This window comes from Aulonocara sp. 'chitande type north' Nkhata Bay, linkage group LG13 (assembly GCF_057382095.1).
Source record: "Aulonocara sp. 'chitande type north' Nkhata Bay isolate Kocher_YH1m ecotype deep benthic linkage group LG13, A_spYH_male_GT1.1, whole genome shotgun sequence".
NCBI classification, from domain to species: Eukaryota; Metazoa; Chordata; class Actinopteri; order Cichliformes; family Cichlidae; genus Aulonocara; species Aulonocara sp. 'chitande type north' Nkhata Bay.
In genome coordinates, this window is record NC_141356.1 from 8,589,765 (window position 1) to 8,614,808 (window position 25,044).

Consider the following 25,044-nt stretch of genomic DNA (forward strand, 5'->3'; position numbering starts at 1 on the left):
AAACAAAAGGAGGGGAGGGTGGGGGGTGTTCTCAGTTAGCACCAAAGCCATAAAAAAAGAGGTCACAACAGAAACGACAAGAAGCAAATGGATACTGCATATTCCTCGCTACGGTCGTATTTGTGTAACATGCTCTTTACACAAAGCAGAGAAATGCAGTATTAATTGCAGAAGGTCAGGTGGAAAACCGATACCTCCAGTCTGGTTCTGTCCACATCCCTGGGCAGTTTAGCTCTCCCTCTACTGGTTATCATGAGCATTTCATAGGGATACACCTTCAGGAGGAGACATTCATCAGTGGACAAGTCAGATTTACAAGCTTTTGAGTTCAGCTTCAGAACAATTTACAAACCATTTTCATGAAACAAAACTATAAAATTGGAACATTTTAGTAATTCTACTGCGACACAGGGAGCACTGGGTGGGAGAACAGGTATGTGACAGGAGGCTGACTGGGTTGTTGTATTTTTTAAGTCACTGGGGAAATGCAGGTGCTATGACGTGTGCACTTTCTTTCACTTTGGGTGCCGAAACGTGCAACAGATTAGGGGGAAAACATGGAAACAGAGTTACGTAACAGGCTGTAATTTTTAGATTAATTTAAAGCAAACTAAAAAACAAAACAAAACTGTAATGTAGGCCAAGTAAATCCACATGGGTATGACTGTCCTGGAAATCTAAGGTGTTTGGATTTTTTTTTTAAATAGCTAACTCCTTTGGTGCAAGAAGAAATTGATCACATTCAATGATAAGCAACTAGAAGTTCTTTGAAGCCTCTCACCAACTCATATCCACACAGTAATGCATATACGCCATTATATACTACACAGTATATAGTGATATGAGTTGTTTGGATGACAATTTGGGCGTTGGATTCTCTACTGTATGGTGCATACAGTATCCAGCCACTTTAAATCAAAGCTATGTGCAGATGAGCATGGAGAAGCCGGCATGCTAAGCGCTAGAGTGACTTGGCAGCTCCTAAAGCAGCATGCTGAACCCGGCTAAGGTGAGCCTTTCACTTCCTGCAAAAGTATTTCTTCCACCAATGTCCCCACACTACAGGGTTTATGCCATATCGCCTCGGACGTTTTTGTTTTTTTTATCCGGATGAGATTTATTACAGTAAAAAAAACTCCATTGAAGAAGTGAACAATATATAATTTAAAAAAGAGATCTATCTACAGTATGTAGATTACAGTGTCATCAGTACAAAAAGAAGAAGATACTTGCTTTCGGTTCCAACATATTAGGCATAGATACTCCCCTGTCCATCCTTGCAAGTGCTGCACGGCCATCCTTAATGTGCTAAAGAACAGAACATACACAAATGTAATATAGTGGAAGGGGACTGCAGGGATAATGGCATGAATATGTCCACTAATGACAGTGGGCACAATTTTCACTGGATGGAGCAAGTAGCCTGGATACTGCTGTTCGGTACCTTAAGTAGTATTTACGATGGGCAGTCATTTACATGTTTTCTGAATGACTACGTTCCCTCGGGTGAGTTTTAAAATGACACAGCTACATACTGAGTTTAGCTTTGAGTCATAACACTGATAACACAACACACAGAACAAGGCATGAGGCAATGACTGTATATTGGACTTCTAGTACACTGGTTCAGCTACCGGGCTGTGCATGTTTGATTCTCATATTCGAGGAATTTGAAATCGCTCATGCCCCGTAGCTGACAATAATCCAACAGTGATGCAAGCATGTAGCAGGAGTGGGCGGTGTGCATTCAGGGCAAAATTTTTCTTGGAACCCACGTGCAAGCAAAATGTGTGATGCAAGATGAGGAGGCATGCCATGTGAAAAAGCAGATGAGGGACATACCTGAAACTCTGCAGGACAAAATGGGACAGAAAATGAGACTCACAGTTAATGGTTTTGCTGTCAAGTCCCCTGCCAAGCTACTATTTACAACACTGCTGTCCTTTGATGACACACGCGAATCATTGTGCAAATATTTCAAAATGCATGTAGCAAGCCGATTCTGAATACTGCTGCTGAATAGCTCTGGTGAAAACTGACAAGAGATTTGTTGGGTGGCTGTTTTTCGGTAGTATCTCTCACCTCTGCCTCCTCCGCACATGTCCCCGTAGCTGTTGTACTGGGTGAAATCTGTGGACTGAGGCTGCAGGAAAACACGAACAGTACATCAGCATTAACATGTCGGCATTTTCTTTCTCAACTGAGACGTTCATTTAATTTTTAATTGAAATATTTAAGGCACATCAGGAATTAGTGTTTCTGCTACTGATGTCAAGACAGACTGCATTTGAAGGTGGACTTATTATACTCATTTCCAGCTCCATGTTTTATTCTGGAACTCCAGTAAAGTAGTATTGCATAATTTAAAGTAAAAATCTTTTACAGGCCCATTATGCAACCCCTTAGTTCAGTCTAGGCCTCAAACACATCATTTTAACTTCTGTCTCTTTAAGGCCCACTTGACTCCAATTGGCTGCCCCTCGCCTGGCTTTGCAAACACATGAGAGTGCTTGTAAGGCCTGCCCCACAGTTATAACCGTGCCCGAGATGACCATATAAGAAAAATGTGTGCAACTCTGATGTCAGTAGTTGGCAAAACATTGGAAATCAAGGATTCAGAGAACTCTGCACCCTTTGCCATTAACCTCATTATGTAGTGGGTATTCATATAAAAGTATGTTCTCACCCGATGTAGCCCATTTCTTCCATAGCCAGGCAGAGAGTTAGTTTTGGTTGGAGAAGGCTGATCTGAAATATGAATGTTGGCCAATTAATAATTAATTACTTATATTTGTTTTTAGATTTTAAAAAAATGAAAATCAGGAATATACCATGTTAGAGGATATGGTATATTCTAACCTATAAAAAAAAGGATCACCAAGCTGCTCTGTACCTGCATCACAGCTGGTCTGTTTGGGATCGTAGCGCTGAGCCGAGAGGCTTCGTGCATGGCGCTCCCTTATCTGCTCTTTTTCCATCTCCTCCTTCAAAATGAGCTTCCCCAAACCGGACTGAATCTACAAACACGCATACTCATAAGAGTTACACAGCTATCGAAAGCTTTTGGAAAAACAGATGTATTGCATCTAATATTGACCGTGTTTGTTGACGGTGAAGCTACTCGACCGACCTTACTGAGATGCTCCTCCTGGAGCAGCTTTCTTTTCAAAGCCTCTTCCTCCTCCTCTTCTCTAGATCTTCTCCTCCCTTCTGAACCTACAGGTTCCAAACACAAGCCGAAAAAAAACAGATGAACAAAAGCATGCGTATGGAAAGTCACGAAGACACGTCCCTGCAGGATTCCATGCTTCAAACATTCTTGAATAGTACGACCACATTCAATGTTTCATTCACATTTCAAACGTAGACAGAAAGAGAATAGATATGGCCGCCTTGTTTGGGCGCCGAGCAGGGAGAAATACACACAGTAAATGGTGGCGGGTCGAACGCAAATGTGAGACAGAGCTGACGAGACAGACAAACAGAGGGACTCATTGGAATATTTGACTACACCGACATGGCAGAAGTTTACACTTCGCCGCTCATGTCGAGTTTTAAAGATGTCAAGTACACAGAACAGCACAATGTAAGACAGACAGACAGAAGTTTGAAGTCAGTCTCAGTTATCTCTGTCCAAGTCATTTGTGGTTCCATTGCATACAGCTAAAGGCCCCGTCGTGTGCAGTAAGGGAAAGTAAAATGTAGAAACTGATGCTGCCTCAAGCAGAAAGTAACATGACAGCAACAGAAACCAAACAACGCTTCTTCAGTTTTGCGCAAGCAAAAAACACAAAAAAACGCAAAAGGCAAATACTGCTATGTCTGAACAAGAGTTTAAGCCTGGGGTAAAGCAGGGATGCAGTTAAGCTTCTGGGGGCAGCTATAGGGTTGGAAACAGGAGAGTTAGGTGGCAGTAAGGTGTCTGTTGTACCACTATGATAGCAGCGCGAACATGCCCAACAGGAGCCTACTGTACCTAACGCAGTGAGCGAGTAGGGCCAGCGATCACCCTCACTCCGTGAGCTGTCATCTGGAAAGGGAGCATGGGCAGCGGGGAAGGTGGCAGATCTGATGATCTCATCAGCAGACTTGCTTTGGCGTGCTATGGAAGCTGTATCTAGGTTGGTAACCATGGGAACTGAGCTATCAGTGTCTGGGTCACAGCCTAAACCACAAGTAAACATCTTTGCACCATCTGATCGTCAGGCTCAATGATCATTTAATCCAGGGTCATCATCATTTTCATAAATATATATAAATATACAGTCTTTCTTAACAAGCCACTCCATAACAGAAAAAGCTTGACCTTTTTTCTTATCATAGAAGAAGTGAAAATCGGTGGTGGATAAGACTCATTGTGAGTATTACGCGTATAATTAAAGAAAAGCCTCGAGTGTACACGTGGGTTTCCATTTTAATGCCAGATTGTGGAATTTCCTCTTACTGTTAAGTAATATAGATAGCACACGGAGAAAGACACTGTAGTGACAGTAACGCTCATCCCCCTTTGTGAGTCTCTACTTTGAAACGTGCCACAGGTCTTGCTTGTGGTACCCACTGCCCTCGCTCTTGACTCCTGGAAAATGAAGAGTGGTTATCCCGTAATTGTCACCACTCGACAAATGCTGCACAGCCTCGCTTCACCTACAGGCCAAGCGCTGCTTTTACTGCTATGACTTGTTAAGACGGACAAAGTAAAACAAGCTACAGGTCAGACATAAAAGGATTGGAGACAGACTTCAAACATTGCTTGTACACTGACGCTGACGGTGGCTATGGTTAGATGAATACACAGCTTCAGTTGACCTCAATAACACATAGAGTAGTGGCTACAGTAGTGCTTCCCAACCTTTTCAATAAGAGGAACTCATTTAGACATTCATATTTTTCTTAATTTATACAAATATTGGGTTTTGGGATTGTTTTTTTTAATTGCTTTTCGTACAACTGCCAGAGTTGTGGCCTGCAACCGTAACAACAACTTCATGTTTTGCCAGTTTTTGTTAGTTTTAGCTTCATCATCTTTGGATTTTTGTGTCCACTTTGTATGTATTTTTCACATAATTCATAACAGGTATCCGGTGGGGAATCACTGACACAAATTAATCGTCAAAAGAGAATTTAGTTTCTACTGCAAAAAAGATCATAGTATAACAGGAAAGGTACCGTGTTGTTTGTAGATGGGTGGCTTTCGATAGATGTTGCTCCCCTGATCTGAAAACAGACATGTGCAAAAGACATTTACAGACCATACCGTGCTTTGATGAGTAGAAATGGTTAAAAAAAATCTAGTGTAAAAACAAACGACAGTAAATCATGCTACACCGGGATTTACATTAAAACGTGACCTGTGATACAGCTCTATGTGTTTTTTTTATTAAAAAAAGAGAGAGGGAAAAACAAAATAGCTCCCAAATGGAGAAGAAAGAAAGGAAGAAAGAAAGAGCAGTGACAGGGTGCGCTCCAGCTCCTACCTGGGAGGTGGAAATGTTTAGGGGTCTGAGAGAGAGGCGGGGTGACCGGCCGGCTGTCGGGCCTGAGCGGTAGGGGAGAGCTCCGGCCACTCGGCGGGTCGGTGCCTCCAGTGAGAAGAACCAAGAACAGAAGGTAAGCAGGAAAACTGCAGGGGAACCACAATTTGAACGGTGCAACACACAGGGACCAACGGGACCAGCTGAAGTCATTCTGAATGAATGGGACGCATTCTTTTTACTTTGGATAAATGCGATAAATGGGGCAGAGAAGAAGCAGAGCAGAGGCGTTCTGAATTTTGAGATTAAATGTTTGGGAAACGTGTTATGGGTAATGAAGTTTGAATGTCTGTTAGCCTGTTTTAGAATATGAATTCAGAGTTAAGAAGTTAATACCACCCTGCATGCAGCAGCATATCGACACTATAAAGCAGTAAAACCTTTCTTTTTATCTCAGCCGCACAGTTTACTGGAGTCTGGAGACTCATTCAATGCAATACAATGCAAAAGAAATATTTATATATATATCCTTCGTTCAGCACACACAGAAGTATTAGTTAGGATGTAGGGTTTGGATTACTGATACCTCTCTAGTGCATGCAAAGATGTAAAGCACAAACACAAGGAGCCTGACAGCTACTTGGCCAAAGGTGAAGTCAAAGCAGAAGAGGAGCAGAGAGCATGTCAGCGGCTTAAAAAAGCATGGGTTTGACCGAAACATTTAGGCGAGAAATGTTGATGGATCCAGAATGACAGAGTGGGCACTGACGGGAGTCGCTATCCAGGTGATGATGGAGATGATGTGTTGCCTCCGGGGCGGGGGGCGCAGAGAGGGGGCAGCAGATAACAGTGGAGTGGGGCCCTTACCTTGGCTATGGGGGAGGAAGTGGTGTCTGAAAGGGGAGGTGGGGCGGGAGTCACTATTTCTGGAGCCCACACTGTTACTGCACAGGGAGGAGCAGAGCTTCTGCATGCCTGTCAGAGCCTCTGCCAGGTGGGAGAAAGAGTGTGGGAAGGAGGGAGAAAAACCCCAGGACCAGGCAATAGAAGTGGACAGTACAGGACGAGGGAAGGAGATAAGGTGAGACATTGCGGGGCAAACGATATACGGAAAATACAGAGGGGTCAAATGTTGAAAAGAAGAAATAAAAGACACCCAAAGTGAGACGTAAGGCGTATTCAAGATGAAGATTTGTTACATTCTAAAAGCAAAGTTTTATGGAAAGAACAGCAAACTCAAACTGTGTTGTAAAAGGGGCAAAACTGACTTGAAGGTAATTACTCTGCAAATGGATTGTCTGCCACGTAAATCAAAGCGAGGCAAAATAACCTCAAGTCAATTTTGGTTACGTTCAACAACACAGGGAGGGAAATGCAAACGTTAAGGCCAGGCTGAGCGAGCTCTGAATCATCATCATCACCTGTTTATCAAAGATTTTTGGATCCACTTTATGAAAACCCTGAAATCACTACAGTAATACACACAGACACATATACACAAAATGAGTCTTTTCGAGGACCTACCTGGCCGGTGAAAATGCTGCGGCGACCGTGACAAAGTGGGGGTGTATCCATGACGATTATAAACTGGTGATCCTATGGAGCCCTGACTGGTGGACCTCTGAAGGATGCGTTCCCTCCTGTCGTAAGATCCCTGTCAACACAACCGAGTGATTACACAAGCTTCTGATGAACGAGAGCGCACTACACTGGACTGTATTTACTGTCGCCTACAGCAGGACAGTGAGTTTGATGGATTCGCTCACCTCACCAGATGGGGTTGGCGACATGTTTCTTGAGGACTACAAAGAAATCAAACAACTCTGAATTATAACTTTGATTTTCACAAGAACATTAAAGGAAAAGACGAATTAAACTTTGCTTCCTTTTTAGCCATGCATCTAACCTTGTCATCCGGCAAGGGGGAACGTTCCCTCCTGGCAGTGTGGAGCTGTGAAGGACCCAGACGTTCAGTGAGGCAAAAGATCTTTTATTACAGAGTGAAAAATATCTTAATCAGTAATAGAGTCCTTTGTGTTTATTATATCCTCTCTCTCTTTTTTTGTTGTTGTTGCATAAGAAAAAATCCCTCCAGAGGAAAATCATGTCTCATTTGAGTTTTATTCATGGACCGTTTTTGTGTGCACACAATGAGAAGCACGCAGTCTGTGTGTTTACCTCTCCCACACTCTCTCGTCTCTCCTCTCTCTCATCCAGGGAGGTGGTGTACATAGGTTCATAGGTAATAAGATCGGGGCGCTCAATGTCATAAATGGCTTTGACTTTTGGAATGGCAGCTAGGTCTCTGTAATCAAGGATCTCATTGTCTACTTTTGCCTAGGGAGACAAACAAAGACAAACGTGCACACGTACACAAGAGTACAGGGAGATTACTACTGCTGTGCAAGGTGCAGCTGTCAAACAGCAGTTATGCTAAAAAAGGTGTGGGAAGGGTAATATCATTGACAGTATTTACAGAATCTATTCAGACTGTAGCTCTGTTTGTGACATTTCTTACATAGATAGTTTGACCCGGTGAGCCAGGTATGCTTGAACCAGGTCTGGAACAAATACTCTCAGACGACGACCTCGTCGGCTATGAAAAAGAAAACACAAATGTGGCTGTTAGTCACATCAATACCTGTCAGAGCAGTTAGCCTACCAGGATCCACAGCCCACTGGCACCTGCATATTAGCCAGGATTGTCACCTGGATATTATGCATTATTAGTACACGGTTGGTCTTTATACCGTATGAGGGATGAGAGGGAACGGCAACCCCTGTATTTACGTTTCATGAATTATATGAAGTACTTTGGAACACTAACATGTCATCTCATGATTAAGTCATTCATTTGCAAATTTGCAAAGTGAATGAGTGATTTAGTGCTGTGATTTGATGTTCTTAAGGACCTCATGCCTGCTTATGGGAAATGAACTGTCTGAATGGCAGCAGCAGGTCTGCACGTGGCATAATTGAAGCTTTTCGCCGAATGGGTAAATGTTGATTTTAGGAAAAAGCCACATCAGTCGTCTGTGTCAGCTCGTCTGCTCCTTTAAATGTGCGAGCACCTTTGTCTCATGCGCCGTCGACATGTTCAAAGACAGGACTGAATGGCTCCGTATGACACACAGAGAGAGGGCACTGCAGGCTGTCTCCAGCAGATGGCAGCATACAGTGCACTGTGTCCTATGGACATGGTGGAACACAGGATGATGCCATCTCATAGCCAATAGCGAAATACAGTACCTGCCTTTCTGTTTTTTGGAGGAATAAGAGGGACGGAGGCATTAGCTGTGGAGGAAGGGAGAGGGGGAGGGGGGGTTCACAGGACATCACACAGGGGTTGTACCTTTGCTGCCCGACTCACAGTTCACACATACATCAAGGTGAACGTGGCCACGCGTAAATATGCATATGAACAAATATTTATATACACACACATAACACATGGAAAGGCAAACACACACACACACACACACACACACACAGCTGCTTCAACAGGCAAATTATTTTACAGCACAGTAAGTTAAATTTTAACAGCAAGGGAGTGATAAAAGTGTGTTTAGTTAAATATTCCAAACTCTATCTTTTCCTGTAAAACATTTCCGTGACACATAAAAAAACCCAAAAGGTCCCAGATTCCTACCCGCTCCCTGTGCCTTTCTTCTGTTCTCGTGGTGTTCTTGCACCCAGGATGCCAGACTGTTGACCCTGTGCAGGGAGACAGAGAGAACAGATTCAGGTTAAATTGATTAAACACATAAATTAAATTTTATTCATAAGGGCTGCTCATGCTCTAGATCAGGGGTTGTAAAACATAAGGCCCATGGGCCAGAATTGGCCCGGCAAGGACTCCATTTCGGCCCACCGGGGGGCTTTGGAAAATGTGAAGAAGGGCATAAGTTTCAATTTTTAACTGTATTTTCACAAGTTTTAAAGCTTTTTTCTATTGATAAAGACTTCAATATGGTCATTCCTAATCCACCAAAGTGATTAAGTAATAATTAAACAATCAAATAGCCTAAATAATTCATATTTTGTCATTACCTAACTATAGAAATTTGTGTTTTTTCACAATAGCTCCACAGTAAAAAAAAAAAGAAAAAAGAAAAAAAAGGAACAAATAAATCTGGACCAACTGTAATTTTACACACTTATTTACACAATTATAGTCTTGCTGACAGAAATACTTCATTTACTGCAGCAACATTTCTATTTCATGGAGAAGAACTGAGATGAAATCGCACTTCTTTTTCTTATTGATTCTAGGATAAAGATTTCCCACTGCAGAGACCCAGAGCTGACAGTGTGCCGGGGATTCATCTTTGACAAGTTAAACATAAAAATCCACATAAGTAAGAAGACAAAGAAGGTTACGAGAGGATGCCGAATGGTCTGAGAAAGGAAGTGACTCAAATCATTTCTTATGTCCTCCACGGTCACCAAATCCCAACATCTAAGAGATTTTAGAGTGATGTGTTTTACGGTGTTTTTCAAATCTTTGGGAAAACAACAAAAGAAGTATTGCTCTGCACTTCAAGACTTAAAGAATGTTGAAAAAATGTTCATTTTGACCTCGTTTTCACCAGCTTTTCACTTCCATCATACTGCAGAGGAACCAGTCTCTGGGTTTACAGCGGCACAAACATGCGTCTGTGGCTCAGGAAGGTAATCTGAATACATCTACTGGAGTGTGGCTGTTAAAAAGACAGCTTGCAGAGAATAAAGAGCTTTGTGAGTGTGGTTTTTAGTGTATAATCTCCTATATGAATGTCAGACTATTATAATTTACACCCTTATGACAGAAATAACTACAATTTTCTTTACATTTTCCACCTCCTAATACTATTTCCTCCTTTATAGCTCTAATAGTTGAATAAAATCCGTTTCTTAATGCTAAACTTTACTCAACCCAAAGAGGAGTGTTCAATTTATCAGTGTCAGTTAACAAACACACACACAAAAAAAGAAGCAAAAAGGAACAAAGTTTTGATGAGGCAGCAGCAGCACATGTAGATCCGCTCACCTTGCAGATACATCTCTTCTCCTTCTGTGAACATCTGATTGCACCTGCTGCATCGCGCACAGCTGGGGTGATAGTGCTTATCTCCTGCCTGGAAAACACGGACCGCAAAACAGACTTGGCATCGTGGGGGGAAAAATGAAGACGAATGAAGCCTGCAGTGGGACAGGTGAAGCTGAGCTATGACTTCCAGGCAGTAAACCTTGTGCCCCACCTGCTCTCAGCTGCGCTCGCTTCCTCGAACAGCCCATGTTAGGAAAGAGAGCGTTTCATCAGATCCAGTGTGCCAGTAGTTTCCTTTCTAAAGGATTGCTTCACATGCAAATGGGCAGCAGCGGGTGAAAAAAGTTTCCCTAAAAATGCCATTCAGCATCTTTTCACGTTTTTCTCAGTAGCTCATGGAGTCAAGTGAGGATCTGTGTGACTTTACTGCATCACATTTTGAGAAATCATTTAACGTATTCCAGTCAAACATCTTACTATTTTAAAAAGATGAATATGATGGTTCAAAACGGCACAGTCAACCTGCTTTCAAGTATCCGACCGTCCGGCTTTGTACCTTCCTTTCATAATGTGCTCCAGTAAAATGGTCTGACAGCTAGAGCGCCCAAACTTCCGTCTATACTGACGTACCACTTTGCATGTGGAGCGTTCTGTTAAAAAGCCCAAGCAACCTTGACCACGGGTGATAAATATCCAAATGAATCGCCTGCTGTATAACAACCCTCATTAAGAGGCAAGTGGCTACTCAAAGATATGAAGCCACAGACTAATATTTGCATTTTACTGCATGAGAAAAAATGACTGTAGAAGAAACTTTATAGTGCCTTCTACCCAGCACTCTGCCAAACTCAATTCCCTTTCAGCTATAATAAAAGTACTTCTGCTACATGTGCAGCGTACCATTACAGACACTCCCGATTCCTCTCGATCTCTAACAGCACCGTTAATGACCCCTACATTAATAAGCCATTCGCACTGCACTCCCAAAAGGAACAGACTATATGCAACCTGCTGATGGCTTTACAGTATTTGGCCTGGGTCTTGGGTCAGTGATTAGGCTTTCAGACTTTGGCTTTGGCTTCACTGATCCACTGGCAGCGGCTCAGGGATGAGACCCAGCAGCCTTTTCCTATTGTCATAAAGGCCTGCCTTAGTGTTGGATTACTGTAAGCCTAGTTGGCTAGCAGTGACATTTTCATACCATTAAATGACACATAACTCAGTGTCTGACCGGATCACTCTTTGCAGAACAAGCAGGCTTGCATATGCTGGAGATACTAGTGAACAGACACAGTGTAAAGGACATGCGTGTTTTTTAAGCGCAGTTCTAATAATGCCTAAAAAGTGTTTCATAACAGGTGATAGCATGGGGATACCAGTCACACTTTTTAAATGTCAGATCACATTCCCTCTTATATAATATTTATATCATTTATGGCTGAGCGTGTTTTTGCAAATGTGTATTTAGGCAGGAGTTGAGAAGACCTAAAATCTGCTAAGAGTTAATCTTTTAGTTGAATACAGTCGTGTCAAGAGTCTGTTTGGCTCGGTGCAGAGGAGATTACACCAGAGATTATCAAACTACATTTCACAATTCTGCTCCATGCAACATCCCCTGTGTGTGTCTGCATGAGAAGCAGAAAGGCAGACACACTCTCAAGTATTAAAGACATCTGAATCCAAAATAATGCAAACAATCTAAACTTTAATTGTACTTTCCCAAAAATTATGATTAAAAATCATTTAAATTCTAGTGATTTAAGGATTTAAACGCTCAGGATTCCCTCAAACTTACCTAAGGCAGGTTCTCAGGAAACTCAGAGGGCGGCCACACAAAGAGATATCTGCGCATACTATGAGTTAAATGTGATATGGATGCGTGTGTGTGTCCTTACCTCTAGCACCTTCCCTGTGATGAATTGATGGCACGCCTCACACTGAACTCCAAAATGGGTCTGGTAGTCCTTCTCACAGTAGGGGGCGCCATCCCTGTGAGGCGAGAGAGACACACGTGGAAACGCTTGACAGTGAAATATTACATGGAGCGTGAACCCTGTGCAGGCCTAAATTCAAGCAAGCAGCCTATAATCACAGCAGATATGTGCTCCTTACTTGCTGATGTACTCCCCGGTCAGCACTTTGTTGCAGGCCTTACACTTAAAGCAGCCCAGATGCCACTGTTTGTCCAAAGCAAGGAGAGCCTGTCCGTTCTTAATGTCTCGGCCACATCCTGCGCAATCTACGAAAGCAAAATAGGCGTTGTTTAAAAAGAACACACACACAACAAGAACATGAGTTAAAAGTTGAAGGAAGAATCTAATTAATACTTTGTTTGAAGGTTTGTTTAAAATAAAAGCGCAGCCTTTACATACTAGCTGAGGCATCTTGTCACTTCTGATCCAAGACACTAGATGGTGATAGAGTGTAACCAGCAGCGTTCTGACAGCTTCCTATCATCCACTTCTCTCCTATCATGGTTCTAAAAGCTCCATCCATAAGCAAGTAGGATCCCGAGGCTCTAAAAGTGTAAGAGGTTGGTTTCTAAATGAACAATCTTCTTGTCATCTCTTCTTTAATGAATAGAGGATGAAAGGAACGCAGAGCCGACCGCAACCACAGGGGATGATAACTACGTGAGGCATAACAAGGTTGGGATGATGACGTGAGCAGAATCAGCATGCCTTATTTATAGGTGACCTTGTCTAAAAGCTCTCGAAACACCAACAGAGACACCAGTGGGGGATGAGGGAGGGAGAGAGGCAGCTAGAAAGAGCAGGAAGAGGAAGAGAAGGAAGAAAGAGAGGATCCAGAAGAGGAGGGGGGGTTTGAGGGCCACACAATCCAGAGGAAATGCACGGCCATGCATTATTTAGCGAGACCTGTCCTTGGTGTTATACATAAAGGAAAACGGATGGTCTGCACATGAGGCTGGGAGAGGTGGAGGATCTCCCTGAATGCTACAAGTTCTTTGTTTTTACTTCAATTGTAACTAGGTTTTAAGGGAACTCCTGCACTGTGATGTGGAAAAGAACCATTTTTAAACCTTAGGATTTCACTTCTGCTTTGCCTTCTGCTCACCTTACATACAAGGTCTTAAATAATCAGGCCCAGTCTTATCTTAAAGACTACATAGCACCATATCACTCCAGTATGCTGCAGGCTTACTTGTGGTTCAGTTGACAGACACCCTCTACTTTTAAGATCAGATTTAAATCTTTCCTTTTTGTAAAAGCTTATAATTAGGGTTGAATCAGGTGACCCTGAACCCTCCCTTAGTTACGCTGAAAAAGGCCTAGACTGCTGAGGGCTTCCCATGATGGTTCTACCAGAGGTTTCTTTCTGCTTAAAGGGAGCTTTTCCTTCCCACTGTCACCAAATTCTTGCTCAGAGCGGGTCGTTTGTTTGTCAGGGTTTTCTGTCTATTATATAGAGTCTTAATATTACAATATAAAGCACCTCAGGGCAACTGTGTTTTGGTGTTACAGTATATAAATAAAACAGAATCAAACTGGCAGTTTGGCATGTAGGGAAATTTACTTTTGTGCCAAAGGTTTGACGACGCTTGATACCACTTTATCATCTTTATTTATCAAATATGAACCTTCCCGGCAGTATTTTCCCAACGGTACCTGAACCTCTCACTAATTAACCGTTTTTAAAACAATAAATCTTGTTTGTTTAATCATTATGAAAACAAAAGAGTGAAAACTATTGACTAACTAACTTACAGCTATAACTTCATATCAAATACAGTGGAAGGCAAAATATCAGACTAGTAGTTTATTTGGCTTCAATGCCGGAAACAGTTACGTACAAACAGTTCTTTAAACCGAGAATCTCTAGATTCATTAAAAAGAATTTTAATGTTAGAGTGCTTGACCAGAGCGGACCCTACTCATTACACTACACAGCCCTGTGGTATATATTCCCCATGATCCCAGGCTCTGTTGATCCCAGGCACAGCTGTGCGAATATTCTCTTTAAAATTCTCACTAAAAGTTTATTTTTCTTTTATTTATTCATTTTTGTTTGCTTAATCAAAGATGAACACCAGCTTTTTCTTTACTTTTGAGTCTTTTTGATCTGCGGTTCAGCATTACTCTTGAACTTGCTTGGCCTGATTCTAGCAGCACCGACTATCACACAGTTAAACGTCGAGCACATTTAGACAACGAATTATTGAACATGCAGCTTTCCTCACAGCCAAGCTGCAGCAGCACCTGCAAGTCTGGAGCTTAAAGTGTGCAGTTGTGGTGACGTGGCTTTGTAGACGTAACAACAATCCAGCATGCTGCTGATTATCTTGTGCTAACTACATTGGCCTTTAGAGCTTTTCCAGTGTGTCTCTGGGCAATCGCTCACAACTGTTTAAGATATCAAATAAATCGAGAAACACCTTTTTACAGAAGTCATTACTGGTTCATGTAACTTCTCAAGTTAAGAATTGAAATACTTTAAAATTACCATGTGGATAGAAATGACTATAAAGTCTGTGGGTACAAAGTTTATGAGTAAGTAATGAATGACCCACGGACAGGCACAACTCCACATTTATTATAGATTTTCACATTGAACTGATTTTAAATTAATGCTAATAATGTGTGGGCAAGATGACTGATATGGACCTGAAAATTATTCTTCACAGCCAAAATATTACCACTAAACTGACTGGTCAACAGCTACATTAAATGCCACGTATGAATCAGGTCTGGAGGCTACGATTTTCCAGACTTTTTGTTTCTCTAAAACCAAATAAATTCCAATAATTCACTTTCAGTTCAAGTGTAAAGTCTATCAAACTATCATTGTGTGAAGGTTAATTCCTTTCTGTTTGTGTAACAGACAATGGCTACTCACTGCTGGAGCCCAGGATGTCCTTTGGTCCTGGAGACATGGGCTCGACACAGTATTGACAGAGACAGTCCTTTCCATTAAAGGTCACCCTGTCCCCGGCAGGAAACGGTCGTCTAGAAGCGGGGTGACATCAACAACCAGTCAACAAAGCTGCGCTCCCATGGTAAGTGTAAGAGTTTATTAGCTGTGGCTTGCAGGTTGTTTGACGGTGGTGAAGATGACAGGGCCCAATGATGCGGATGTATGTCAACACTGTCAGCCTGGGGAGCTCATTTAGTCAGATGACGTAGACATGACACACAGCATGCTACTGTAAACTGTCTACTGGAATTACTCCTGCCATGAACTTTGCTTGTCCATGACAATCATTCCACGGAAAATTAAATCGTAGCTAAAATGGAGAGTCACAAGTGAATCCAAGAAAGTAAGACATGAGCAGCATTAAAGAGAAGCACCTGTGTTGATTTTGCTATATTATAGAAGATATATTTTCAACTCAGAATATCATGTAACTGCAATTAGCAACTTTTCATACTTCACATCCCATATTTTATATTTTAGAGCTTATTTTAACACCTTATTGCTGCTTGTTGGTGCTCATTATTATTTTGCAATGCAATCACACTTTTTCTGCAGTCCACACGCCAACCTGGTGAAAGCAGTGAATGTCTTACTTGCAGATGGTGCAGACGAAGCAGGAAGGGTGGTAGGTCTTGCCCAGAGCAGTAACCACTTCTCCCTCAACAAAGTCCCCACAGCCATTGCAGCGGGTACCGTGCATGCGTTGGTAGTCCAGCGTGCACAGATAGTCTCCATTTTTCATGAAGAAGCCCCCCTGGGCAAGGTCACAGCCACATACTATAGGAGACACACAAATTGGCACTCAGTGAGTCAGGTCATTTAATGCTTTAAGGCGTTCAACCATCAAGGCTCACAACTTGTCCATGGCTCAGTGGCTTTCTTAACAACTGCTACCCTGGAGTGTGTGAAATGGACGATGACGGGAAAATCACTGAAAAACACATATTAATAGCTCTGTGTGTACAATGGGAAGCAGAACGAAAAATCCTCTCATCAGCAGTGTTCACAGCCAGGCTATTAAAAAAAATCTTCTCGCTATGAAACACTGTTGCATTTAGAGTTCACGTCTATCAGTCTGTACTACTCTGGCAAGGCTTTTTTCACTTTAAAGGTTCAATGCAACAACAATTCGGCAATTGTCCAGCCCAGGAAATAGCTGTGATCTGTTTTGGAAGATAACTTGCTCAAAATGTTTGGTACTACACTGATAGCCTACAACAAGCTTCCTTCTATTCAAATGTAACCTTGTCATCTACACAAACATTCAAAACTGACAAGGTAAGAAATAGAAATTCACAAACAACTGAGGTGTTTGTGTGACAAATAAAATATTTTTACTACTCGGAATTTGTATGGCTGAACTTTGTGTTGGCATTAAAACTGACTTAAATAATCATATGTGTGTAATAAAAAAATCTGTGTGTATAAAAACTATCAGTTAAAGTAAGTATTTGTCTTTCATATTTTACTCAGAACATAGTATTCACTTATTAAAGAACATTATTAGATTTTGTTTTAGGAATTCCAATTACACTTTACATTAAACAGAACATCAGTCATTGCAACATAATGAGAGAAGGTTGCACATTTTCATCATCAGCTTGCCCGTACGGAATATTTCAACCCTCCATAATAATCACTCAATCCGTGCAGTTCACCATTTTAGCACCGAAGAGAGAGCCTGCGAATTTAATAGCCCTTCAGAAATGCCAGAGCTAAGAGGGAAAATATTTTGATGTTTGAGATAACTGCACCTAATCATTCTTATGCAATGAGGCACGCTAAATCCTGGGGATGAATGGGAGCGGGTGAGGGAGTGAATCAGATTTAATTGCATTAAGACTCAGACATGATGAGATTAGCTTGTAAACTAAGTGAGTCAATAGGAAAACCAGCAGTGGAGATTTGATGTCCAGCTGCCCTGGCTTTTCAAAAGATACATGCCATTATGTAAAATGCCTTTTTAGAACCTCAGTGAGGTCGACTTATTGAATTGAAATGAAAATAACTGCAATGAAACAGAAACTTTTGTGCATTTAATGAAATTAAAGTGTACAAAAGGAGGCTATTTGGGATCCATCTGCAAAGGCATCTCTGAGTGTCAGAGCTCAGTCAGCCTGAGGATTACTACTAGTGAGGTTGGAGACTGATAAAAGCATACATCCAATTAAAGCAAGGACCAGGACACCGAGTCTTTTGGCTACTAAAGCTGTACTAGTGTCTACTTTGGCAACCTTCTCATTATCCTTATCATGCTTTTATCACTCCTGTGGCATGCACATGTAAAGGACCGAATTAGGCACTAATCTCACCGTTTGCTTGTGTTATTCTAGGCTCTCGATGAAGTAAGCTAACTCTTAGCACTCCAGTCTTGGATTAACTACAAAGGTTTTAGCAGGGCAAGACCTGAGCCGAAGTGAGATGGGTTGGTCAGCTGTGGGTGGCTACATAGTACTCATGCCGGAGTGCTAGAAACCTATCGGTAATAAAGCTTAATGAACAAGGATTTGCACTGTCTCTTGTCATAGTAGACAGGATGGCACTTTAATTGAACAATGCAGGTCTGAGAAGTGAAGACGAGTCATGCCACCATGCATCCGTCCAGTCGGAAGGTCACAGAAAGGACGTTGTGGCATTAAGGGACTTGACTGGTCCTATAGTTCAAACTTTGTATGGACGGGATGCATTCTGGGACAGCAAAGGAAGAAAGAACTGTTTATTTGCACTATCGTGCTTCCTGAGTACAAACAGCGAGGAACATTCTTCATAACAAAACAAAAAAAAAAAATCAAACCAGTTCATTAAGTAGCACAGACTGAATGAAAGGCAGCTAATGTCCTACTATTGTGACAGGATCAAATTAGCAGAGAATTTTAAAACTTCACACTTTGGCTGCCAATTTTCACATAACTCCCACATTTTTCTTCTCCCGTTTAGTCTTAGTGGTATGAAAGATCATTTTTAAATTGTACACACGACTTATTTACTAACAACTGGTCTGTATTTTAATATTAAAGGCTTTCTGACATGGAATAAAGGTGAGAGAAATCACATGCAGTAAATACTAGTAAAGATATTTACTCATATATAATCCCCAAAGCAGTTTACCTCTTTACTGGAATTCTTGGTAACACTTTATAATATGGCACAGGAATAACTATGCTATAAATAAATTGAAGTAGTGTATAGGCAATTTTAATTAATGCATAACTGCATGATTTTAACAAACAATATTTCCTTATTTTCCATCCTAAGTACATTTTTTGGGACACATTAGAGAGTGGATTAATCTTTCATTTTTACATCTTTACTTTGTTACATCTCCATCTTTATTATTCACACCAAGCCAGCTTTTTAAAAATACAATCCTTTTGAAGGTTATGTTTGAAGTGTGGTTGAGGAGAAAAAAAAAGATCATAATCAACATCAAAGGTGTAAAAAAACATTAGCATGTAAAAATGCAAGGTAATAATCTAAGAGAGGAAAATATTGTTTGTTTTTCTGCAGAATTGCTATGAAATTATGTACAAAATACTTCCACTGTACTCAAAATTACTTACAACATAATTTGTGTTTCCTTCTCATGTAAAATACCAGAAGTTATGCAATACTTAAAATTACTACTTAAATTTACTTACAGTATTACTATTTCTTTGTTTCCCGACTTGTTATCCCCATATTCTAGCGTACCTAATTTATTTATTTGTAGGAAAATATAATTTGATTATAATTTCAAATAAAATATGTTGAAAATGTATTTATTGTATACTGTACCTTTACATGTGAAGCACTTGAGGTGAAAGTGCTTGTTCTGCACCCGGAGCACCTCGCCCTTACATGGCTGCCCACACTTGTAGCACTGAATTAGGGGCTTCTCTGTAGAGTGGTGGCGTGTGTCCTGCGCATGAGCCACTGCAAAAGAAAGCAGACACAATATCAACATTACTGCTGAGCTGTAATGCTGATGAGCCACGGGAATTGCTAGACGTGGCAGTCAATACGGTTTTTATGACATCTCTTATAGTCAACAGTTAGTCAACATTAGCATGCTCGGCACAAGGACCTGAATCTGCAACATCTCACAAACACCAGAGCTGAAGAACAAGTGCTCAGAGCCTGTCAGCGTAAAAAGAAAAAGAATGACATTGAGCAGGACAGCGCAACTTTGGGTTCTTGGCCAGAGAGACTCTCTGGAGAACATCAGTCTAAATATAGTCTGTCTCCGTCAGTTGAGGATGGACAGTCAAAATGCTGAGGGGAGCAAGGCTTGGTAAATAGAGCACTAAAAGGGTATTGATAAAGACTGTTTCACTATTGAGTTTAATGTACTTTCATTCTCAAAGGAAAACATAATTTAGATAATTTGGATCATTTACTGTCTCTGGCTAGCTTATCGTCCCAATAATCATTTGACTCTTTTTGACATGTAAGCGCAAATAAAGCTAGAGTCCATCCGGCAATGGGGTCACACTAACTGCAGAACCAGTGACTTCTGAGACAACTCTGCCTGCTGACAGCATCTTTCCTGTTTGTGACATTGTTGCACTGGCAAATCTTTGGACAAACTGGCAGACACATAAACACTGACACAAAACCACCTGCTCCAGTAGATGTCCTCAGGACCACATTTTTGAATGAAAACACAGACACACACGCTTAGACTCACAAAGTAAAAACCAGCCTCTAATAAAACAGAAGAGACGTCACTTTTGCTGTGACTGAGTAACTCATTCTATAAAAGCCATGAATGAATAAAACAATGGTAGGCAGCAAATAACAGTTTTATAAAGGCAGACACATGTCCATGATGTACTGACAGTGTGCACGCATGAGGAGAAAGCGAGAATGTAAAGGAGCGGAGCCACTTTATAAAGGACACGAGTCTTTTAGTGCCGCTTGGAGCTTAATGTTTATGTCAGCATTCTATCGCGCTCAAGATGACAATGTCAGCATTGCTGATGTTATGAAGGTGCATTGCTCACTATGTTAGCGAGCTTAGATTTATTGACTGTTAACGCATTCATATACATTGGTGGTAATTATTATAAATTACTACCAATCACAAACACAAGAAGGTCTTATGCAGTATACATCAAATATTCAAATTTGGATTAATTGAAGATTAACTGAACTAGATTAATTGAAAAAAGACTGTTGGAACTACACTTCATGTCACTCCATTTAATAGTTATTATTAATCTAATGGCTCTCTTCCATAGTTTCCTGTTCCCTCACCTCCATTTGTGGCAGATGGCTGCCTCTCCCAGAGCCTGGTTCTGCCTGAGAGTCTTCCTGTTAAAAGGCCGTTTTTCCTTCTCACTGTCGCCAAGTCTTTAGCTTACAATATAAAACACATTGAGGCGACACAAGTCAGGGCAATCATAGGTAATTCCTATGGGAACCATGAATGTCTAGACCAAGAAAGGCGCCAGTCTATCAAAAAAAGTTGGTTCTGTGGACGTGAAAATTGGGATGGTATCCGAGGATAACCAAACTCAGTGAGGACCATCTTTAAGGCCATGAATGCCTATATCAACATTCAAAGCAATGAAACAAACTGAGAAACAGATTGAGATATTTCAGTCTGAACTAAAGTAGTGCAACCACAGCCTACCTTGGCTATAACATACTTGTTGTTCAGCCTCAGATCTTAATGTACAAACACATTTAGACATCACGTTCTTGGTGTGAGGTATTTTGACCATCGTTAGAATTATATAAGGCTAGGCTATTAATGGCAAGCAGCACCAGCATTATTTTTAGATCCACGATGTATCAGCATATGGCATTCCTCACTTAACACTTTGGGCATCCCTCTTAAAGACAGACGTTAATCTGCCACTATTGCACGGAACGTAAATACCGCTGCAGTGTCGCACTGCACACAGCTTATCAGCTGTTTGAAACCAGCAGATTATTTGACAGTCGGGAGCTTTAGCTGGCAAGGAGGCTTTCGCTTTTCCTTCTTTTGTTACTTCTTTCTGTCTCTTTTTCAAACAAAGACATACCCACACAAATATGCAGAGTCACAGTGAGAACAGACATGAAAGGCTCTTTTCTCTTTCTGCTCTGCAGTAGATCATTAGTCTGCAAGGCTAAAATAAGACACCGCCAAAATAGCGAATACTGAAATAGTATCACGAACAATCGATGGTCTACCAAAGAAAGAGATTACTCTGGACTTCTGATGACTTGCCCTACCTTGTGTCCCATTATTTACGTTTAGACTGGCTTACTAATGTTTAAAGACGGCAGAAAGAGAAGTCCAATTATTTTAAAAGGCATTTCAGCTATTTTTGATTTAAACTTGACTAAACCTTTATTGTGGCAACTCCTAAAAGGAATAACAACAACATAACATTATTCTATTTACATTTTGAAACACAAAGGTACAGAGTAGTTGTGAGATAACAGAAAAAAAAGGTGGACTATGAGTGGAGGATCTTTCTCCTTGGTGTTTCTGATGTGATTACACTCAGCAGGACAATGACTCATTTCTGGGCGAACCAGACTACTGTAAGAGTAAACGGAGTCCCAGCAGCTCTGTATGTGACATTGCACCTCGATGGAAAAACAGAGGCCATCTGGGTAACCGCTCTCATGAAAAATATCCAATCCAATAAGTCAGCCTCAGGAACATGCTAGAACAACTTAAAGGCCAATTCCATTTCCTTTTCTTTCTTTCTTTTTGGTCGCATTTACTCGTACCAGTAGCAATAACACTATGCTCATGAAGGAAACTGACAAGATTTAGTAGTATAAATCAAACGAGGAGGAAATTTTATATATAATTGTATATTTCTAACGATGGTCTAAATGTTAGCTGATCAGGCCAACTTGCACAAAAACTGACAAATGAAGTAACTACAATGACATAAAACCAAGAGCTAGTTTAATACTTTAACTTAACATTAATCAAATAAAAAATACTAAATACCTAAGTCAAATATCAAATGAACAAAATAAAAATAAAAACATTTAAAGTTGCTGCATCTCCAAACACCCCCATTAGCACTTCCTCTGTTTGGGAATGCTACATTCCAAGGCCCATCTTTTGTTTATTTGACACATGACCTTAGCTGCCGGAAGCCTGACAAGTGAAATGTGTGTCAAAAACGAAGATAAGAAAATGTGTTCTACAAAGTGCTGGTACATGAGGTTGCTGACTGTGCCAGCACAGCAGGTTACTGGCTTTCTTTTTAGCAATCAAAACAACTTTCATAATGTTGCTATAAAACAAAATAGTAAATCAGCAAGATGTCATGTGATTTTAAAGGCTTAACCTTTAAAACTTGATTCATTATAACTTAAGAAAGGTACAACGAGCTGTAAACACAGAAATGTCATACAAACATCGTTCAAGTTAATATTCAACAATTAGCATACCTGACTACCATAGCATTTTCTGGATAAAGGCCCAGTAGTTAAATTGTAACAAATTAATAGCTTTTTTTTCAATCCCTATCCCAGCTTTATTAAAGGTGCCTTCAAACAAACCCAATATTTCACACACTTTACAATGACTTAAGTCACTGCTAGCACTAGCAAGCTAGCTAATACCACCCAAAGTAGAAAGAAGTTAACTTTGGAGTTAATGAGAATCCCTACCTGAGAGCACCTACCTCTCCAAAATCAAGCTACATTAGCTAGCTAGCCTGTAGCCTGTCTACTAGACCTACACTAAAATGTTCTGAACTCTCAATCAAACTTCAACAAAAAGCCACTTCAGCAAAAAGTGTCTGTACTACTTCGGGTTAATCTGTGTATTGCTGCCTTTTATAGTTGGCATAATGGAGGGTAAAATGGTGCAGTGGATAACACTGACCTCACCAGCTAGCATGACCGCTAGGCTAATTTGTGAGTCTTGCTTAAAGAGTATAGAATAGGCTTGAATGACTGCATGGCAAAAATGTGGCTATGACTGTGGCTTAGACTGTGAATACAATTTTATAAATGCAACTGCAGTACATCATTGAATTTTGACTTATGTTTTTTTATACATCAAGGCTGACAAAAAGGTGCAATATGAGGTTTGCTTTTAGTTCCTGTTTGTTCTCCTAAGGGAAACAACAGACGTGGCTCTTGAACTATTATACCTTGGCATTTGGGGCTGTACTTATTGCCTAAAACGATTACGGATGGTGATAATTCTTTGAATATGTTAATACAAGTTAGACCTTTCACATTACACAGGCATTGAACCAGCGTGGTGATAAAAATATTCAACAGAGCAGCTTTAAAGTAGATATTTTGATTTGATGCCAGTTTCTATTTTTAACGCTTCATAGTGTTGCGTTGTCAGTGGGAGACAGCCCGGCACGGAAAAGTCAACACTGCTAACGTCATAACAGGTTGACAGAAATCCAAGACAGATGTTTGAATCCCATGCACAGAGGATCTAAACGCTGAGGTTTGGATGGGAATCCATAAGCGCTGTGTTTTTCCAACTTTGCCCCGCCTCTGCCCCGCTCTGTAAAGTACTGCCTTTGCCTGACTAGTGGCTGCACAGAGGGGGTTAGGAAAAAATGAAGCTGAGACGGGTACTCTACATGGCATTTCATTAAAACTTAAGAACCCTGCACAAAAAAGGCTGCTAAATTATATGAAATGCTACAGATTGGCTCATTTACAGGATTTGTCCGGACATAAAGCGCCTTTCTGAGGGGCTTCTTTCAAACATTTAGCAGTCCTGTATACATTCATAACTCCACGTCTATAAAAGCATGAGTTCAAGCACTTTTACTTCAGCATCTTGGCATTTTAACAGATCCATTATTGAGTCTTTAGAGGTTCATGGGACAGGAGCAAGATGCTGCTCGGTTTGCCAGAATATATATCATATAATGCTATAAATAAGTAAGTATGCAGTACATGAAGCAACCTCAGCACAGAGCAACTTACTGTAAAATATATCTGTAAAATATATAGTAGTACAATTTTTCCAACTCCTGATCACATTCCTCATTCTGGGCTGGATGTGTTGGCTATGCTGACAGGGTGAGCTGTCCTGCCTCATCACCAGAGGATGAAGTGACTGATATTAGCCTAAGCACACAATGAACGCATGCACGCACACACACACACACACACACACACACACACACACAGTAGTGAGGGAACAATAACCAGCAGAGCATCCCAAAGCCAGGCCCAGAGAAAAGGGGGCTGCTCTCTCCATATTCAACCCCCACCCCAGCCCATTTAAGCTAAGTCTAGCTGTGTTGGCAGTAATAAAGCCTGAAGATTATACTCAGGAGGGAAGTGAGAAAGGTCCTCATGAATCCCCCGAGGACAGATGTTTTTCTGTAACACGTGCCTCGGCCTCACTGGCTAATAATAATGGAGCGGGGCTGTTGACAGAGAGCGTAGGATTTGCTGAAGAAGCTTCAGACTTTGTTGCTTTCATTTCCTGCCTTCATAGACCCCGAGGTATGCAAAACCATAGTAGAACTTTGGAAATGCGCTGGGAGAGGGGGAATTGAATTAAACAATAGATGAGAGAGCGAGATGAAAAGATCTAATAGAATATTCAGTCGCTCCCTCTCCCTTTGTTACTGTAAGACTCGCAGACACAAGAGTTTCCAGTAGAGACAAACAGCAGCCATAAGG

General features: G+C 41.1%; 1 protein-coding gene across 8 annotated transcripts in view; it reads right to left on the minus strand.

The window, feature by feature from the left end:
* The window catches only part of ablim1a (actin binding LIM protein 1a), a 34,290-nt gene that overhangs the window by 1,617 nt on the left and 7,629 nt on the right, over positions 1 to 25,044 (minus strand). Inside the window, exons 2-25 of one of the 8 annotated variants that reach the window (XM_086258550.1) lie at positions 19,210 to 19,347; positions 16,029 to 16,212; positions 15,358 to 15,467; positions 12,613 to 12,739; positions 12,396 to 12,489; positions 10,501 to 10,588; positions 9,121 to 9,185; positions 8,721 to 8,765; positions 7,990 to 8,067; positions 7,650 to 7,808; positions 7,378 to 7,422; positions 7,238 to 7,273; positions 6,996 to 7,125; positions 6,339 to 6,458; positions 5,475 to 5,579; positions 5,167 to 5,214; positions 3,977 to 4,117; positions 3,131 to 3,216; positions 2,894 to 3,017; positions 2,687 to 2,748; positions 2,083 to 2,143; positions 1,843 to 1,850; positions 1,234 to 1,308; positions 195 to 275 (exon numbers count right to left, since the gene is read on the minus strand). In XM_086258550.1, the coding sequence (XP_086114676.1) occupies positions 195 to 275; positions 1,234 to 1,308; positions 1,843 to 1,850; positions 2,083 to 2,143; positions 2,687 to 2,748; positions 2,894 to 3,017; positions 3,131 to 3,216; positions 3,977 to 4,117; positions 5,167 to 5,214; positions 5,475 to 5,579; positions 6,339 to 6,458; positions 6,996 to 7,125; positions 7,238 to 7,273; positions 7,378 to 7,422; positions 7,650 to 7,808; positions 7,990 to 8,067; positions 8,721 to 8,765; positions 9,121 to 9,185; positions 10,501 to 10,588; positions 12,396 to 12,489; positions 12,613 to 12,739; positions 15,358 to 15,467; positions 16,029 to 16,212; positions 19,210 to 19,347 (2,210 nt within the window). Of the gene's footprint in view, positions 1 to 194; positions 1,851 to 2,082; positions 2,144 to 2,686; positions 2,749 to 2,893; positions 3,018 to 3,130; positions 3,217 to 3,976; positions 4,118 to 5,166; positions 5,215 to 5,474; positions 5,580 to 6,338; positions 6,459 to 6,995; positions 7,126 to 7,237; positions 7,274 to 7,377; positions 7,423 to 7,649; positions 7,809 to 7,989; positions 8,068 to 8,720; positions 8,766 to 9,120; positions 9,186 to 10,500; positions 10,589 to 12,395; positions 12,490 to 12,612; positions 12,740 to 15,357; positions 15,468 to 16,028; positions 16,213 to 19,209; positions 19,348 to 25,044 lie in introns of those variants that run through there. The other 7 variants (XM_086258551.1, XR_015124372.1, XR_015124375.1 and 4 more) reach the window with 7 other exon arrangements.